Genomic DNA, 19949 nt, shown 5'->3' on the forward strand with positions numbered 1-19949 from the left:
GGATTAAAAGTTGAGTAATTAAAAGATTTGTGTTGCATTTGAATTGAGATGTTAGAATTTTTTGTGAACGTGTTTTTTTTTTTTTTATAATTTAACACAATTATCGTCAAAAATGGACATATTGCAACAATTTTACAAATTGATTGGGCAACTTGTCAAAACTAAAGGCGCGTTTATTAAACCGTAAAGGAATGTAATAAAAAATGTAATGGGATTGGAAATGTGTTTACTTGACTATTAGATGGTATAGTGGGAAACAGCCTCATATATTTTCTTATATTTACTAAAATTAGGAATAGCAATTTATGAATGTAATCACTAAAATGTCCTTTTACATAATTAAATAATCATTGATTGTATAGTAATTTATTAAAGGTAGATAAGTAAATTTAGCATTAATTTCCTTTTAACAAGGAATCAATACTAAAGGGGGTATAAGGATTGGTATTGCCTTTTCTCATTCCCTGTATTGTGTGGGGCCTTTTAAATTTTCATTACTAATTTTGTAAGGGGCGGCTTATTACTACTCCTCAATTGTTAATGCGTCAAGTTTTGAAAGCTAAGGGCCCGTTCACTTCGCTGATTTGAGTTTATAATTCGAGTTGAGATGTGATTTTATATGAGAGTTTTTGACTGTAGCAAAAAAGTTAAATGTGAGTATTTTTGAGAATTTTTTACTGTAGCAAAATTTAAATTCTAAATTCGAATTGACAAAGTAAACAGGATATAAATATTTTCTTAATACGGAGTTTTTATCGGCGCAAGTGGGTCACAACACCTTATCTTTGGAGGAGCATTATTTGGGGTAGGGAGCTTCTTCAATTAGGAATAAAGTGGCGGATTGGGGATGGTACACAGGTAAAGGTTTTTGATGATCCATGGTTACCTATACCTTATTCTTTCCGGGCTATAACTAGACCATCTGAGGAATCCATGGTTACCGATATAAATCTCAACACAAAAAAAAAAAAAATATATATATATATATATCATGAAAGAAATCCAAAAACATATAAAATGAGGCATGTCAAATAATTTTCTCAAAAATTAAAAAGAAATAGAAAAAACACATCTATATTCTGCTGGAAGAACCTAAACCTTGTCATTATATTGTCCAACCTCGTCATTTTACATTCCTGTCTCCATAAAAAAGCACTGGACCGAAGGAGCGTCAAGAGATTTAGGCCCCGTTCATTTCGCCGATTCGAATTTAGAATTCGAGTTTTGTTACAGTAAAAAGCTCTCAGAAACAGTCACATCTAACTTTTTTGCTACAGTAAAAAGTTCTCACACAAAATCACATCTCAACTCGAATTACAAACTCGAATCAATAAAGTGAACGGGCTCTAAGTATCTCTAATGTAACGTTAATGTGTCAATTATAAATTTTTGAGTGTAAAAAATAATTTTTAATATAATGTTATTTATTGTGTTAAATTTTTTATATGTATATTGTGATAAATTTCACATTAAGTATAGTATATGAAAAAATTAGTATTTAATTATTATTAGTTAAAATGTTTACTTTTTCATGTAATTATTGTAATTTTTATATTTTTTAATTATTTTAAAAATAAAATTTTACTTTTATAATTTTTAAAACTTAATGATTATGAAAAAAAATAAATTTAACATTTTAAATAGTATTATGCAACTATGTTATACTTTTTAATATTAAATATATAATTAATATTAACATTTTTATTGAGAATGGTCTTACCGTATCAACAATTTGACGGATATTCTTTTGACCGCGAATAAACAAAGGCGGTCAAAAACAAATATTAAGCACTGCAAAACCTGGCAGGGGAAAGAGAAAATTGGTCTAAAGATGATTTAGAAATAATAGATCAATCAGTAGGGTCTTCTAATTCAGTAATCCAATCTGATATAAATATTCGAAAATAAAATCTAAAGTGTTATCTTGTAATTGTAAGCCTGCATAGAAGCTTTTGTTTATCATTTTTATCTGTTTTTCGTAAAAACAAAATTATCTTGTCATGTCCCTGAGTATCGAATAAACTGGGTTGGCATTTTTTTATTTATATTTTTTAATTTTTGCACTTGAAATATACAGTATATACCTATCTAAGAATCTAGTATATGTAGCCCATATAAAAACAATCTTCTCACGTGATATTAAATTTATACGTCTTCTTACTGTTTGTTTGTTGCATAATAAAATAAAGGAAGAAAGAGGGAAATAGATTAAGAGTATGTTATTTTGTTTAAAAAATTTAAAAAAAAATAATTTAAGTTTCAATTTTATTCAAGTTTACGTTTTTTTAAGTTTTAAATTTATTCAACTTTACTCAACTTTATTTAAGTTACAACTTCAACTCAAGTTATAACTCAAATTCAACTCAAAAACTACACTCAAGTTACACTTTAAAAGAACAATTCTTAAGACTTGAGATGAATTAAAATTAATAGGTCAATAGTTTACATAAGTTAATAAATAGATCAAATTATTGTTTTCGTCCATAACTTGTATGGTTATGAACCATAACTTGTATGATTATGAACCATAACTGCAACATACAGAGATTTCGATATCAGATAGCAAATTAAAGAAAAGATCGTAGCAAATAATTATTAGCAAACACATTAGTGCTCTTATTAATCACGTAATAATATCATATGTGCCAAAAAAATGGTGTTTTTCGATTCTTAAATTATCGGCCCGCATACGGGGTTAGCACATTATTCATCTACCTGAAGAAGTGGACAGTAGTGTCAAGTGTCAACTTTTCGCTGTTTCAAAGAATGCAACCGTTTGGTCTAAATGATAATTAATTATAAATTTATAATGATTAAAAGCTATGTCTGAGCGACACATTTGAATAAAACAAAACCTGCCAAAAGCATCAAATGCAAATTTTAGAGGTCAGCATAATGTCTGATGGGGAGCATACTTGAATTTGAATTTGAGGGTAGATTATCAGTTGGGTGCACGGTGCACCCACAGGTAAGAAACGCCTCTTAAGATTTTTTTTGAAATAATGATCTAAATATATAGTGCACGAGGTAAAATCTTAAATCTGATTCCAAATTACGTTAAAGAAGTTTGATTACGTCTTATATTAATTACAATGTTGTTGCAATTTTATTACAATGTTGTTACAATTTTTTAGGGGAATAATTGGCTCAACTTTTGCATCATTATCTCACTACAATCTTTGGCCCTTGCAACATGATAAAATGCCATAAAATTATTCAAGATGCCGTTGATATGCCGTTGAAGAGCAATACTTCAGTCAAGAATTAAGTCAACAAGTGTTGGTAGTGGCACTCATCAAAGGGCAATTACCTTTTCATGACGCAGAAGAATAGAAAAAAACGGGATTTTATGGACCTAATTCATACGAAAATTTTCAAATCTACCTAAAAATAAGGAAAAACTTTAAAATTAGAGAGTAAACTCATCTCTAATTTAATTATTAAAATATTTAAAGTTTTTCATTATAATTAATAATGTGGCTATTTATAACTCACATATAAAATGATAATAAAATAGCAATTATGACAAATGACAGAATAATAAAAGAAACGACAATTAAATTAAACGTAAAGACTTTAGCCTAATCATATTTTCAGCTCAGAAAATATCCTTCATATTATGCGTCATTCAAAAAGAAAAAGTTAAATACGTGTAAAGGAAAAATATAACCTTAATATCGAAAAGAATAAAATGGAATCGTCAATTTCGCTACGTAATGAAAATGTAATGAGTAATGGAATTCATGGCTCAATACTCACAAATCAAGCCGTATAAACTTCAAAAGGACAAAAATATGAGGAAAATAGTTTGAAGAAAAGAGATATATATATATATATACATGTATATATACGATGAGATTGGTTTAGGGTCGGTAATATGAGTCACGATACGACAATACGACTCGAAAACGATAAGAATTTAACAGGTTAGGGTTAAGAAAAAAGAAGTTCGAATCAGAATTGGATAGACTTAAAATTGACACGAAAAACACATATCAATTTCGGGTTAGACCTGCCTAACCCGAATACGACACGAAACTCGTAAAAAACTAAAAAATACATATTTTTTTTCATTACATATTTTTTATTTTATTATGAACTTGTGATATCACGATAGTTATACTCAAAATCTTATACTAATATTTGCTTAATTTTAATGGATATTATTGTATTTTAGTGTATTATGAATTTTAAGTTATTTATAATATGTAAAAAAAAACTAAATAAAAGTATATAATTTTCGTGTCAATTTCGAGTTTACGGGTCAAATTCGTGCCACGGGTCATTTTCGTGTCGTGTCGTGTCAACCCGTAAAGTTGTTGTGTCGTGTCGTATTCGTATTGTGATTTTTAAAAAATTTCATGTCACGAGTCGTGTTCGGGTTGACTGTAAATTTAAAAAAAAATGATCAAAACACAACACAAACACGAACACTATACGTAACACGAATTGTCACCCTTATGTTGGAACAACCAAGCTCGAATTGAGACTAACGCCGCCGCTAGTGTTCTGCACTTCACCATCGCCACTGTGGGTGTGAATTTGGGCAGGCACAATTGCCGCCAACTCGACAATTTCTCTACTTCCGTGACGGTTTTACCAAAGCTTCTCCACAAGTTTCTCCTTTTGCAGATCGTGGGAGAGAAAGTAATTGCGACTTGGATTCCGGAATAAAAAAGCGCAGATACTCATCCCAACACTTTAGGTGGCATTTAGTTTATAAGTTTTAAAATTATAATTCATCATTTTGATTTTTTATTTTTAAAATTTAAATGTTTTTTGAACAATTCTAAATCAGATGAAATCTTTAAAGCAAAAGTCATCGATAAAGTAAAAAGAATAAAATAATATACAATCTCGAAGACCTAATATTTTATTCTTTAACGTTCAAACTCGCAAAAAAAAAAAAAAAAAAAAAGACGACCTCAACATCTAATAGATCATACAAAAATGCTAGTACTACTTTCATATATTATCTTCCTACCTCCTATATTATTTATTTCCTCCTAAGCAGGATGATCAAACGGCACCGCATTGACGGAGGGATCCAGTAGATGCGGGTGCATAAAACCATAAGTGCGAAGTACCTGATTATCAGCGAAATTCAACGCCTTTGTCATGCCGTCCCAGCAAGACTCCCCAGAATACATCTGATTGTGGTTCCCACTGCAAGGTTGGCACCCCGTGAAGTGCGTGATGAACGGTCGCCTCCAGCTCCCTAACCCGTACCCTGCTGCACCCAAGTGCTCCTCCCTAAACGCACCGTATTGCTCGCTCACCTTCTCTGCGTGTCTCCTCCTCAATTTCTCGTCCTTTTTCTCGATCTCCAAATACCTCTCCGTGATATTATCGAGAGTTCTCACGATCTCTTCCCAATACCCTTCGAAGTAGTACTCGCTCTCCAAGTAAATCCTGTCCGCCCATTTCTCCTTCTCCTTGTAGATCAAGTACGCCAGCCCCGTCTGATCGTCTGACTCCGGGAATGCCTTGTCTGCGAACGTTGACCGCAGGATCGAACCCCACTTCTCGTACTCTGGCGTCTGTGGGCCCATCTTGGCCCACGTCTCCATGAAGTCCATGGACCACTGACAGTTCCTGATCAGAAACACCCCGGCGTTGAGGCCCGTCCAACTGTGTTGCTCGTTGATCAGGTGGGCCCACCCGTGAACGACGAGGTTGTGATCCTTGTACCGTTCCAACGGGAGCTTGAACTCCATGTCCGTGAACAACGCGTCCGAGTCGACCCACCAGATCCACTCGGCCTCGGGATGGGCCATCATGGCGGCCCGCACCACCGGGAGCTTGGCCCAATAAGAGCCCATATTCGGGTGGAGCAAAGCATTGTTGTAGAAGATATCGTAGCCGTGGATTCTCGAGTAGTCAACTTTATTCTTGAAGAAACGAAGCAGCAAATGATCACCAATAGGATTCTTACACGCGGACGGCTGTGATCCAGTGAGCATCAGAATCCTCTCGCTAGCTCCGGGGGCAAAAGATGGGTTCTTCCGCAGCCAACATCTCCTCTTCTCGTCCCAATCCATCACCGGTGACCCGATCGAGTAGTTCAGCTCCGGCGAGTCGTAGAAGGTCCTTTCCGGCGAGTCGCAGCGCAGATTAGCACCGTGCGCTTCACCTTCGGCGCAGTTTATCACCCTCGGCATGACTTCCTTCTCTCTGGGTTTAAGCTCCGGGCGAAGAAAATCGGAGGTTGGGTTGGGACTAGGGCTTGCGATGGACCAGAGAGACCAAATCAGTAAAATCGCGATGAAGGCTCCGCCGAGGAAAAGGATGCCGTCGGAAATCCAGAGGGAGGCTTTGTTCCGGAGAGAGGGTTTCGCCATCGGACTTGACGATTCGTAGTGACCAGAGTGGTCAGGCGAGACCATTTTAAGGAAACTATATGTATATATATAGAGAAAGATAAAGAAAGAGAAGGAGGGAGAGAAGACAGGTGGAGTAGGGACTTTGGGGCTTCGTGTTGTCCCGGATGATAGTGACCTAGTGGTGACGATTGAATTTGGCGGCCATTGTTGCGTTATGTAAGTTTCTCTTGCGTTTCTCTCTCTAAGGGGTAACTATATATAGAGAGAGAAAGGATAGGTGGAGTGGGGACTATGGGGCTTCGTTTTGTCTCGGAGTGACAGTGCCCTAGTGGTGACTATTGAATTTGGCTGCCATTGTTGCGGTATGTAAGCTTCTCTTATGTTTCTAAAGAGTCAAAAGAAAAAACGAAAATGCAAGTGAAGTTGAAATGGCTTTTGTTGGTTCATTTTAGCAGCGTCGTCTCCTTTGTAATAAACGGTGCTGCTGCTATAATACGCCAAGCGCCATAAAGGTCAGGCAGGAAGTGGGTCCGACTTCTATTTGCGTACGTGGCCGGGCATTTTCTAAGTTTTCGTAACGCTTGACCGTGACACGTGTTGGCGATAAACCAACACAAAAGAGAAGTTAAAAATGCTTTGTTTTTTTCTTTTTCTCAGTTACTTCTTTTGCTTTTTAGTCATGCCCAAGTGCCGCAAATTAATTCCCAGTTTTTACGCTCCATTGTCGGTGGTGGCTATGCGAAAGGCGTAAAAGATTGAAATTGGTGCGTCTTGAGGGTACTATGGTCATTTGGAGGAGGAGACAGTGGCAGATGGAGCTCGTGGAATGCAAGTAAATGAGGGGTGTATTATTCAGTTTTCGTATTTAAGTAGGTCATGTGGTGTGGACTTCGATGCTAAAAGAGGTTTGTGGACGCCAAGGGATTCTGCACGCAAGATTTTGATGTGTTAGTTTGTCCCACCCAAACGACAAAGGGCTCCACATAATTACTGTACACTTGGTAAAAACGTGGGAGGCCTTGCATGCAAGATTTTGATGTGTTAGTTTGTCCCACCCAAACAACAAAGGGCTCCACATAATTACTGTACACTTGGTAAAAACGTGGGAGGCCTTTACTAGGACTCCTTTGTCCATCCTCAAAACTTTAGCCACAAGAAGGTTCCAACCTATTGAAAAAAGTGAACCTTTTGGTTCACAGATTTATAATTATAATTTAAAATTATTTTTAATTTATGTGTTTTTTATAAGAAAAAATACACTGTAACGAGTCACGAATTATAATTTAAATTATGGTATAAATTCTCATACTAAACACTAATAAGTTAAATTTTGTAGCTCACTCACTAAACGGTAACAAAATACCCACCAAGACAAACGACAAATTAGTAACAAAATAGAGATAATTTAGTAAGATAAACGACAATGAAAATATAAATCGATTACTAATAGTTGAATCTTCCTGCATCATAAACTTTTAGTTCAAAACATTAAAAACAAAAAAGAAAACAAGGTAAATTCAGAATTCTTATATTTTTTTTTTATTCAAAAGGTAAAATCATTAATTTGAATCAAGCCTAAAACTAATTTAGAAGGACATTTTAGTTCAAAGCAATTGAACCTGTTTAGCAAAATGGCAACGGCCCCGATGTGATGTGCGTTGCCTACTTGAGAGTCAGTACTTCCTTGTGTTACGATATATATATATATATATATAACTTGTTCTATAATCTTTAGTCAAAATAGGTGAAATATATATATAACTTGTTCTATAATCTTTAGTCAAAATAGGTGAAGTGCCGAGTGCCGACAATGGTGCAAACACGTTTAGTTCTTTAGCTATTGGGAAAAGAGGGGTAGACCCAACAAAGTTAATGATAATTGCATGGAATCGGAGTAATCGGCTTTGAAGGGGAAAATTATCCTTCAATCATGCAGCAGTTCATGCCCCAAGATGTAGAGATAATAATAATTTGTACAAAAATAGTAGAAAGGGAAAGGTAGAAAAAGCAAAAAGAGAGACAAAATGAAAAAAGTTAAAATTATTCCATGAACTTTTTTTTTAATTATTATTTGGTGTTTTTAGAATGTGATTTTGCGTGTGTTTTGTACTCATATATTAAACTCCGTTTATTTCACCGATTCAAGTTTAGAATTTAAATTTTGTTACAGTAAAAAATTTTCAAAAAGAGTCACATCTAACTTAAAACTCACATGAAGTCACATATCAACTCGAATTAAAAACTCAAATCAGCGAACTAAACGGAGATATAAATATTTTGGTGTCTGTTTTTTTTTTTATTCTTTTTGAATATTTTAGTGACTATTGATGGTCTGAATTTTTCTATCCTAGTATCAGTAGTCTCCAATCAGAGACTGTATAGTATCACACTAAGATACAGACAATTTTTGACCAACAACTGCAAAGTATCACGAGGATACTAGCTAGCTATCAGCAGTTGCCGAAATTTTCAATATCACAGTGAGATACCTCAAAGTATCATGATGGAAAACAAACAATCACCTTTTATTATGCTATTAGAGTTATATTTGGCAATCTTAATATGAAGACATGGCATTCTCGACAAGAACTTGCGGTATAAATCAATACAACGTATGGAGTTGTGGTATTTCTCTTAAGCGGCCTGAAGATTCCTTACACCCCTTTTTCTTGAGTAATTTGCAATATTGATCCCTAAACTTTATAATACGTGATAGATTGGTTCTTATTCTATTAATTTTGACGAAACAACCCTTATTCTTAAAGGTTCGCAATTAAATCCTCTATATTCATTTTTGTTGAACCCTTTCCTCTATGTGCTCCCCCTCCCATCCATCCTAGTCCATCCCAACATCTTAAGAGACGTTTGGTTTATGGATTAGAATCATGAGATTATAACCATTTTTTATTTACGTATATTTTTTATGAGAGAAAACATTATAGTAAATCATGAACTATGATTCAAATCATGGTATAAATTCCATTACCAAACGTCTCCTTAATGTTGGTGTCGTTGTCAATGCTAAGACGAGGAACAAAAGGTTAATTTTTTTAATTTGTAAGATGAAGAAAAATTAAGAGGAAAACATTTTTTTAGTTCGAAAAAAAGTTTAAAAATTGAAAGATTAAAATTTTTCAATCTAAAATTTTCTGAATTCTAAACATGAGGAAAGAAAAGATATTTCTATACTTCCTCCTTTCTATGTTTGTACTTTCTTCATTTTTTTATTTTTTTATTTTTTTATTTTTTTGCCTCAATTTTGGATTCTAGGAGACAAGTAGGGTGGAACGCATTGCTTCCGAATATGGTAGAAGTTCCGAAATCTGACGGATTTCTTTCCAAAATCAAAGATGTAAGATTTTGTAGGTAAATATTTGATTGCAGACTTGTGATTTGTTGGGTATTGTGATGGCCAAGGATATATAAATTGATGGCATTTTCATTATGATTTGACAACATTGATGCTCTTTTTTCTTTCTTTTTTTTTTCTTGAAATGGAAAATTGACGGATTTCTTTCCAAAATCAAAGATGTAAGATTTGATAGGTAAATATTTAATTGCAGACTTGTGATTTGTTGGGTATTGTGATGGCCAAGGATATATAAATTGGTGGCATTTTATTTATGGTTTGACAACATTGATGCTCTTTTTTTTTTTCTTGAAATGGAAAATTGATGCGTTTGATTTAGCTGAGTTTGGTAGTATTTTTATTGGAGTTCGCTCTTCCAACCTTGAAATTGTTTGCGTTCACCCCACATTTTTGTTTCAAAATTATCCATTAACCACCGTCAGGACTAAACCGTGGGTGGCATGCTACACAATTCTTATTTGTTTTATTATACATATTCCATTAAAAGTTCAGCAAAGCTTTCATAGCTCAGTTGGTTAGAGCACCCGTTTAGTAAGCGGGAGGTCTTGAGTTCGACTCTCAATGAAAGCATTTTTTCTTCTCCTTTAAAAAAAAAAATTACATAAAATTTTCTGTGCACGTTAAAAGGTACCCTTATCCAACCAACAAAAGAATTCTTATTCTCAATTCATCATGTTCATAGACAAGTGCATGTAGAAAGATACAGCTGGATTTCAAACTAACACTACCCCAGATCATTATTCCTTCATTATTATTATTATTTTTTTTAACCAAAGACGACATCCAAGATCCACTAGTGAGATACCTACCTTAGCAGAGTGACAATGGACACACAGGTTCTTTCCCAGGCCCTCTGCATCATCATATACATAAAGACCTATTTTACTTAACCATACACTGAAGCTTGTAAGACTGAGAAGTCTAATTCACTAACTCAACAACCTTCTAGGTCTCTCCATTTGAGGTAAACTAGACCTGCACGATAATGAGCGAAGGCCCCGGCCACCACCAGTATATGGAACAATTGGTGGCTGTGCCCTGCAATGTCGAATTTTCCAGGCTTCCATCGCTCCGGAATCCTTGTGGCATAAACCAGCGCTCCAAGCCCATAGAAAGCACCCATCAAAAGCTCATAGCCTGTTGTGTGGAGAGCTTCAGGTCTGCCCCAAAACAAGTAGAGTTTGTGCACGATAGGCGCAACCCCGGACAATCCCATGCCTAAGAAGAGAGATGCGCGAATCGTGCGGAATTCGGGGTTTTGAAAGACCGGCAAGAGAGAAACAAGTATTGCTGCGATGCCCAAGACGGTTATAAAGCCCATGTAGAGGTTGCAAAGGAAAGGGTAGCACATGAAGGAGTAGTAGACTGGCGGGTAAAAGGAGGTAGAAATGAGGGCTGCAATGCCAGCGTAGTCGAGCCTTAGCATAATGTAGGACAGTCGCTCGGAGTGGCAGGAGAGAAGATGACACGTGCTGCTGGCTAGCAAGCAAAACATGGCACCCCCCATGAACGCGAAAAATGGCCATCTTGTAATCGGTCTCATCATCAATGGTGCTATTATGTTTGCAAAATCATCCTTCAAGCTACGCTGTATCGATCAACACACAAAAAGAAGGTATTAGCTCCACCTAACTTCTGAGAAACAATCAAACATTCTAGATATACCACTACAATGCTTTAAATTATCTCTCCCGTCCAACTAAATGACTAACCAACCAGCAAAGGTGCATACCAACAACAGAATAAAATCAAGGAAATCCATTCAATAAAAATTAATAGGTTGTTAGCATGCGAATGGTTAAACTTTTATGTTTTCCCAAGTTCAGACCCCTTACACCAACAAGAAACTTGGGAAACAGATGTAATCCCAATCAAGATGTCTTGAGGGTAAAGGTCAAACATAAACTCTGTTACAACTAGTATTCCAAAGAGCGGACATAACTGAGAACTATAAAAGATTACAAAATAAAGCTGAAATAAAGAATAGAAGCTATGCAGCTAAATAAAAATCTTCTAAAACAGTTTATAAGGTTGAGAGGAGGAAGTGTGGTACCAGAACACAGATGTCAGTGTAATTTTTGTAGGAGAATCTCTCAGGCAAACAATTGTATAAAAGTTCCATCACATGCCAACCCGAGGAGAGGGACGGAAGCAAATCCATCGAAGGAAAAGTAGTCTTTAACTCCTTAAGTCTGTGTAAATCAGGCATGTGGGGCAAGGAAGGGAGGCATTCTTGCAATTTATGCAGGTCAGCCTTCTTCAGCATGTCAGGAACATGTTGTAGATTGTGGAGATCAACAACCTTTGGAACCTTCATTGCGGTGTATATGGTCAGGGAAAGAAAAAGAAAGAACCCAATTAAATGCCTGCAGAAGATCAAAATGAATCACTCTTTAACACTTTGGAACTCCAAAATCAATAACTCATAACTAAAGAAGTAAATGAGGGGGGAAAAAAACATTGAACTATAATCAAAACGAATTACTCTAACACTTTGGATAATCATTACAAACACAATATGAATAACTCACAACTCAAGAATTAAATAAGAAAAAAACGATAAAAAAAAAAGACCATATTAGACTACTTCAAATACACAAAATGTCCAAGGGGTAGGGCCGCCTGTAGGGACTTCAGCGTACATTCATGTTAGCTTCTTGGGAGTTCCTTTAGTAAGGCCTAAGGGGTATGCTAACGTTGATAGCTCCCTCCCTGGACTTTTTATTCATAAAATAAATAAATAAAATAGGTAAGATTTCAGTTCCAACAACTTCAAAGCAAGAAATCCTATAAACTCAATAATTCTTAACCCACAAGTTCCCTTAGAGAAATAATACACATGAAAATCTTAATCATGGATGCCAAGAATGTATGCAAATCAAAATTTCAGTTTTGTCTCAGCTTTTTTTACCTAACAAGTTACCTTTTAGTTGCATGATATATGTATCATTTTTCTTTTCCTTAAAAATCTCATCTTTTTGAGAAGAAAATAAAATTTTAATTAGCTAAATGCTAGAAAACAAAAACTTAAGGAGGATAGAATCCTTACGTCCAAACATTGAGTGTCTCATTGTGAATGCTAAACATGCTGAGAAAGACCTGCTTTAATGGCCACTCGGATCGGTAATGCCCAAGAATGTACTCATTGTCCCTCAAATACCCGGGCAATGAGTGGTATTCAACTAGCTGGTACGTCACTTTCTTCCATAGACTCTTTCCTTTAGCCCTATTGCTTTCAACAATTTCAGAACAAACTTTCAAATCCTCACAATTCTTATTCTCAATACCCATTTTTCTGTTTCAAAGAGAACCATTACACAAAAATGTCAAAAGTGAACTGATAATTTTCCTGTTTGATTGACAAATAAAATGTGCAAAGTATTGCATTCGACAATTTATTGCCCATAAACGATAATAACCCAAAAATCCACCTAAAAAACATGTAGCAAAAGAAATTTTCTTTTCCTTTTTCTCGCTCCAAATTCTTTCTTTTTTTTTTTCTGCGACAATTTGTTGGCGGCGATGAATAAAACAACCTAAAATTGGAAAAACAAACGAGAAAAACGGAAGAAAAGGACCTGAAATTGAAGAAAATTCTTCTCCTCCTTGTTCTTCTTCGGATGTTCTGTAAATACAACAAGAAAGAAAGTTTAAATAGAGAATCGACGGAGAAAATCAGAGAGTAAGGAATTGTCGCGAGAAGAAAATGGAAAAAATAAGATCATAGGATTCTGAGAACATCCAAAGGAAATGGAGGCAAGTGGGTTTGCAATTTACCCGCTAAAACGATTTGACGAGATGTTGGAGCTAGGAAAAAACCACAAGAAAAAATCTTGGGCTTTAACGTATTATTAATTAATTATTTAAATAAGTTATATATAGAGAGAGAGAGAGAGAGAGATTCGCTTGGGAGATGCGGAGATACCAAGGAAGAATGGTTGTTGATAAGGATGGGGTCTGGGGCTCAAACTCCAACTCCCTCCAAGCTTCTAATAAAACAAATCATTGAATAAATAGTTCTATTTTTTCTTGAAACCCCATTTTAATTACTTTTGTGGAAATATCGTAGTGATTTTTTTTGCCTTGTTAATAATTAATAAAGCACATATTTTCTCCCAACTTGTTAGCGTCTAGGGTTTTCAACTCTCTCTCACTCACCCACACGAACCAAAAAAAAAAAGTGAACAACAGCTGACGTTTCGGGGTCGCTTCTGGGCACGCCTCGAGCTCCCAATAATGAAACTTGATACTTCGACTCGCCTAGTCGTGAGCTTCTAGTTGATAGTGACAGTGTACAATGTGGTGGCTTTGTTTAGGTGGATCTAAATCGGTTTGGAGTTTAGAAATTGAACGGACGGACTTCATTTTCAGGCAAATTTGTCATTTGGTGGTTGAGATCTCTTGGCCGGCTATTTCTCTCGACAGCCCATTGGCTAGTTGCCCTTCACCAAAGGCTTCTAACAGCAGTGGTCGGAGGTTTTTTTTTATGTTTTTCTGGTGTAATTTTCTTCTTTCTAATAAGGGCAGTGGTCACCCCACCCGACTCTCGTTTGTTTTGCTGTTTGTTGTTAGTTTTTTATAGTCGGCTTAAGGTTGTTTGTATGTCTCCCGATACGGTTGTCTTAGTCCGGCTATAAATTTTTTTATGTCGTGTAGATGTCCCCTTTTTGTGGGGTTTGGCGATCTGTCCCTCCAGTCTAGAAAGCATATCTCAATGGGAGGAGTTTCTTCAATTCGAGCTTTATGTGTGTCCATTATTAGTGTGCTAAAGTGTTATCTTGTTTTCAAGTCTCAGGCATGCGTCTGTCTCTCTAATAGGTCATTAATATTATACCGAAATGACTGTTTTTTAATTTTTAATTAAATGCAATTTCTCTTTTGAAAAAATGATTAATGATGCATTCAAATCGTCCTATTCTTATTATTTTTTTTTTTTGAAAAAAAAATTGTCAATGTCAAAATGTATCACGATTAACTATAAAATATACTATTATAACTAGTGGTAGTTTATTTCAAAATATATATAAATAAAACTTCAATATTCATTAAAATTTCTTATATTATTTCATTTTCGCTCAATTTTTGTTATTTCTTTTTGTCATTTTTAATTTTTTTTTATAGATTTTCTTATTTTTCCGTCTAAATTTTACTATCCATCTTGTATCTTTCTTTTTCAAATCCTTCAATTAACGAACAATTTCAACTTATGATCTACATTTCTACTTTTATCCATTAATTATTGAAAAAAATAGTTATTTTAGAAGAAAAATAAGGTTTTATTAATTACAAATAAAATGATTTTTTTCACATAAATTTTTTTCGAATGGTAAAAAGATTTTTCCACGCAGTTAAAGAATTTTACCATATAAATCATTTTTTATCCGTCATAAAAAAATATTTACACGGTAAATTATTATTTACTTTAAATAGTTTTAAAATCTACTATTTAGTTAATTTAGTTTCATAAATTTATTATTTACTATAATTTCTCATACATGACATCTTAAATATGACTAGAGAACTAAAGATATTTATTAGTATGTGTGGTATGTTATTTTACTAAAGTATATTCTTAGGATGATTCAATTTACACAACTCTATTTTTTTCTCCACACCTTACAAAAAAAAAACCCTCATAAAAATGGCAAAAAAGGACATTCCTCATATAATTAAGTTTATTATAAAAAAGAAACTAACGATAGGTTGTTTCCCTCTCCACACATTCCAAATGTCATATCCCCAAATAATAAACTATTTCTATTTTTAAAATCTATAACAAAATGTGTGCACCATGAGATTCAAACGAGGAGTAATGAGTACATGTGATATTGTTTAGAAAGAGATGATAAGGTTATTACCAGACAATTTAAAGTCATTTTTACATATTAATTTGCTTAGTAAAGCATGTGTAAAGTGACTTTTACTTGTCAAATTATTTATGTCATTTATTTTTCTAAAATAATATAATAATAAATCTTCTTTATCTATAAAAAGACTTCATTCCTAAAGCTTAGAAATATAGACACAGAGAAATGATAAATTAAAACAAAATTGTGGGTGCGAAGAAATAAAATAGCCAAAAGTTGAAAATAAATTAAGACTAATTTTAGAATAATACGAGTGTGTAAAAAGTAAATTTAATGAATCATTTAAGAATTATGTGAAATGTGTAAATAGAAAGAATATATGTATCGTTTATTTTACCGATTTGAGTTTTCAATTTTAGTTTTACTACAGTTAAAAGCTCTCACAAAAAGTCATATTTAACTTTTTTACTACAGTGAAAAGTTTTTACATAAAATCACATCTTAACTCAAATTAAAAACTTGAATCCACGAACTGAACGAAGCCGTAGAGAGTAAAAAAAGGTAAGAATAGAATCATTTTTATTTTTAAAATATCTTAATAAAATGCTTCCACTAAAATAAATTTTTAAATTTTTGTTTATTTTTAAGTATAAATAATATTATTTTTGTTTTAAAAACTAATATTGGCATTTTACTGTTTCTCTTTTGCGTAGCCGAGGAGGAAAGATTTTTTTGCGGACCCCAATTCTTGTGTGTTCTTTTTGGAAGGACATTGTGCGTTCTAGACATTGGTATTTTGTTATTTTTTTCTTTTTCTTTTTTCAGAAACTTGCGTGTGGTATTTTACTTTTTAATGCATATATTTTTACCCCCAAATTGGACTTTTTCTTTTTTTCTTTGTCGTTTCTCCATCATGCCGTGTGAGACCTGAACAGCTTTCTTCACTCGATATGGATAATTATCGGCGGTGCTATAATAACATGTTTAAATGAAATGATACAATATATAATTTATCCAAAACAAAATGAAACGCCAATTTTAAAGCAATAAAAAATGCTAAAAACAAACAGATTATCAATTTAAATTATTTATGATGTCTTAAATTGTATCCAACTACTCATTTTATATCAAGATTCAAGCCATCTAAAAATAAATGAGAGAATAAAGAACACATTGATTTAAATTGATTCACCATGAAAGCTTACGTGCACGTCCACTGGGTTTTTTGCTGGGAGATGATTTCACTATTTAAAGAGAATTACACAAAACTGCCAAAATAATGGATTTGGGTTATCTCGTGTGGTTGTTGTCCTATTTGTAAAATTTACAAAAGAGAAAATTTCATTTTAATATTTTTTATTATATCAAAATTTAAGTTTGATACCTTCTGTTTTTAAAAATTTTATGTCAGTACCTCAATCTTTAAAAAAAAAAATTCCATACCTCAAAAGTCATTTTTTGAGACATAAAAAGACAAAATTTTCCTTATTGTAAAAATTTATTTATTGACCAGAATTTTAAAAGAAAAAAAATTTAAAAAATTATTATACCTGTAGCGAAACCTCAAAAACCCATTAAAAGAACATGCTTCTTTCTTCAAAATTCTGACCTTTGTGTTTTTCTTCTTTTTTTTTCGGTGCTCTTCCTCTCTTCCCTCTTAAAGTTGTTTTGAATATTGTTTTCAACTAATTCTTGTGATGTTCGATGTACAATACTCACTGAAAATTTTGAGTGTTTGGTTACAGGTATAATAATTTTTAAAATTCTTTTTTTCCTTCAAAATTCTTGTTAACATATGAATTTTTATAATAAGGACAACTTTATCTTTTTGAGTCTCAAAAAATAGTTCTAAGGTACCAAAATTTTTTTTTTAAAAAGTTGAAGTACCGACATGAAATTTTTAAAAACAGGATATACCAAATTCAAATTTTGATGTAATATATGGTACAAAAATGAAATTTTCCCTTTACAAAATATTTGAGGGTAAAAACAGAAGTTACCACTCAAGCATACAACATCCGCTTTGCTGAAATGGTGATGACCGGCACCAGGGCATCTCAAAATTTGTTCGGTTTTGCCAGCTAGCCAAAGTTTACAACCAATCACATTTGATGAAGCTGCCAGTGAACTAGTTTGTGTGCCTATATAAAAAAGTTGATTGTACAAATACTTACAAATATAACGTCTTGAGCTCTACAAAGTTTTCATTTTTTTGCACAACTTTGCATATCATGTGTGTGTCATTTAAGAAGCAAGTAAAAATAGTTATTGCAACAATGGCGCTTCATAACTATATTAGGATGCATGATAAGCGTGATCGATATTTTCAAGAAATCGAGGATAATCTAAATATTTTCGTTTATGAAGAGCATCAATTAGAGGACAATGTAGAAGAAGATGAAGCTTCACTGTCACAAGAAGTGGTTGAAGTAAGAGATCAAATTGCGACAAGTTTAATGAACACGACTTAATTTTTTTAATGACTCTGTCAGTTTTTTGAACATGAAATGTACATTTTTGTTCAACAAGTTGCTTACTCATTAATGTTCTTTTTAGTTGTAATTATATTGTGAATGAAGAAATGAAAAAAAAAAAAAAGAATTAATTATCATAAATTTATTGTTAAAAAATTCAAAATCATAACATTATTAGGTTGTTTGGTTAGGGGAGTCGTCCCCTGATTCGAATCATGGTTCGTGGTTCGTTACAGTATTTTCTCTCACAAAAAATACACGTAAATCGAAAATAGTTCTAATCATATGGTTCTAATCTATGAACCAAACGTCTCCTGTGTTTTTAAAGTTAAACAAGTATTTTTAAATATCAAAAATAATTATATATATTTAAGTTTCATATAATGTCTATTTTGGTCATTTTACATATCCACAGTAATTCCACCTCAAAATTTACCAAACGCTATTATACTGATTTTGGAACCAGCACAGCTAATTTACCAAACACTCAGCTACTTCTTAGAACAGCTACTTCTACCTTCAACACAGCTAAAAATACTTTTTCTAAAATCCATAGCACTATTAAGCCATTATAACGTCAAAAGATAAACCGGCTATCTGAAACTAAATAAACACTCCTAAATATCACCAACAGACAAATTTAAATCACCAGCTTGTGAGGTTCATAATGAAGGCAATAAGAAAATATATCACAGAACCACCAATGCTCATCTCATTTTACAATATTAATGTGGAAGATTTAGCAAACAAATTCTTAACCAAAACCATATGTAAACGTGAACTGATTGCATATTTCTTAACCAAAAACTCAATTTCTGACTTGGGAAATCATAGAGGCAATTTTGCTCTTCAAAAAGAAAGAGCTATTTCATCTCACTAAATAGCCACAGCAAAGGTTTGCTGAACAAGTAGAAATAACGCAAGCAAAGGTTCTAAAGATGCTATTTATCACCTAAAACCATATGGTTTCCATATAATAGCACCCAATCAAAATGGTAACTCTTCGTTTCCGTAGGAGCTTGAGGCGCCGGTGAAGATCCAATGTTGGCCCAATCCAAGAACACCCGGCCGAGCCGAGCTGACTCCAAGCATGCCTCTTTTCTGCGGATTTGTGGGCCTGTCAAGGTGTTGCGGTTAATAGTTTTTTCACACCGATTATGTCAACTCGGTTGAAAAAATGAGTGAACCCTGGCCGAAGTACACCCCTAATAATAATATATCACTTGAAAACGGATTTTTTTTCCGTCTTTGACCAGCCTATTGAAGGAAAGTACTGAGTTTAAAACCCATATTTCAATTGTAATAATTAATTATCACAAGCTCAAATATGATCACTTTTAGTATCTACCATGATACGTTTCCTGAAAAATATAACTTTAGCCCCTGTTAATAATAAAAATGACAATATATCATTCAACTACATATATAATCCCAAAATATAGTCATATGTCAAATCAAGCAAGTTCCTAATTAATACATTTAACAAAGTGAAACATAATCCTAATTAGTTACAATATCAAAAAAGAAATGCATAGCACATACATGAAATGCATAGCACATACATTATAATAATATCAAAAAAAAAAATGCATAGCACATACATTGAGTGGGTTTGGTATTGCTTTTAGGAGAGAAAAAGCTCTTATCTAGGAATCTAAAAGCTCAAATCTTATTTGGTAAAACAGATTTTTTAAAAAATTTCGTCCCATCTGAAGCTAAAAGCAGAATCAGCCTTTAGGCTGATTCTGATTTTAGCTTATGCGGGAATTCATTTTGAGTGTTTAATGAAATTTTTTATTTCCAATTTTACCCCCACTGAATTCTGAAATTTACAACCCATTTTCAGGTTAGTCTCCTCCTATCTTCCACTCGTATCTGAGCCCTCATCTCCTCCTCTGCGAAAATTTTTTCTGTGTTCCTCTCCTCTCCTCGCCGTTCGAAGCAAGGTTCCCCGGCTCTGTTCACCGGCCTCTCT

At 33.6% G+C, this 19949-nt stretch overlaps 3 protein-coding genes and 1 non-coding gene across 4 annotated transcripts in view; 2 read left to right on the forward strand and 2 right to left on the reverse strand.

The window, feature by feature from the left end:
* Positions 1-4903: 4903 nt before the first annotated feature.
* On the reverse strand, positions 4904-6778 carry LOC21396206 (galactomannan galactosyltransferase 1). Its single transcript, XM_010108622.2, has one exon. The coding sequence runs from the start codon at positions 6384-6386 to the stop codon at positions 5007-5009; it is 1380 nt and encodes a 459-aa protein (XP_010106924.1). The 5' UTR covers positions 6387-6778; the 3' UTR covers positions 4904-5006.
* A 3411-nt stretch (positions 6779-10189) lies between these two features.
* TRNAT-AGU lies at positions 10190-10263 on the forward strand. The gene has a single exon. It is a non-coding gene; the product is annotated as a tRNA-Thr (tRNA).
* Positions 10264-10326: 63 nt separating this feature from the next.
* LOC21396207 (heptahelical transmembrane protein 4) lies at positions 10327-13728 on the reverse strand. The gene is made up of 5 exons (XM_010108623.2): positions 13471-13728; positions 13272-13318; positions 12743-12988; positions 11747-12059; positions 10327-11281 (listed from the first exon to the last, which is right to left on the reverse strand). Exons 3-5 carry the CDS (start codon positions 12982-12984, stop codon positions 10628-10630), a joined length of 1209 nt encoding a protein of 402 aa, XP_010106925.1. The 5' UTR covers positions 12985-12988; positions 13272-13318; positions 13471-13728; the 3' UTR covers positions 10327-10627.
* Positions 13729-17776: 4048 nt separating this feature from the next.
* Positions 17777-19949, forward strand: part of LOC21396208 (protein NDL1) — a 3918-nt gene continuing 1745 nt past the window's right edge. Inside the window, exon 1 of the mRNA XM_024172588.1 lies at positions 17777-17929. Coding sequence (XP_024028356.1) covers positions 17777-17929 — 153 coding nt within the window. The remainder of the gene's footprint in view (positions 17930-19949) is intronic.

Source organism: Morus notabilis, unplaced genomic scaffold (assembly GCF_000414095.1).
Source record: "Morus notabilis unplaced genomic scaffold, ASM41409v2 Scaffold679, whole genome shotgun sequence".
Taxonomy (NCBI): Eukaryota; Viridiplantae; Streptophyta; class Magnoliopsida; order Rosales; family Moraceae; genus Morus; species Morus notabilis.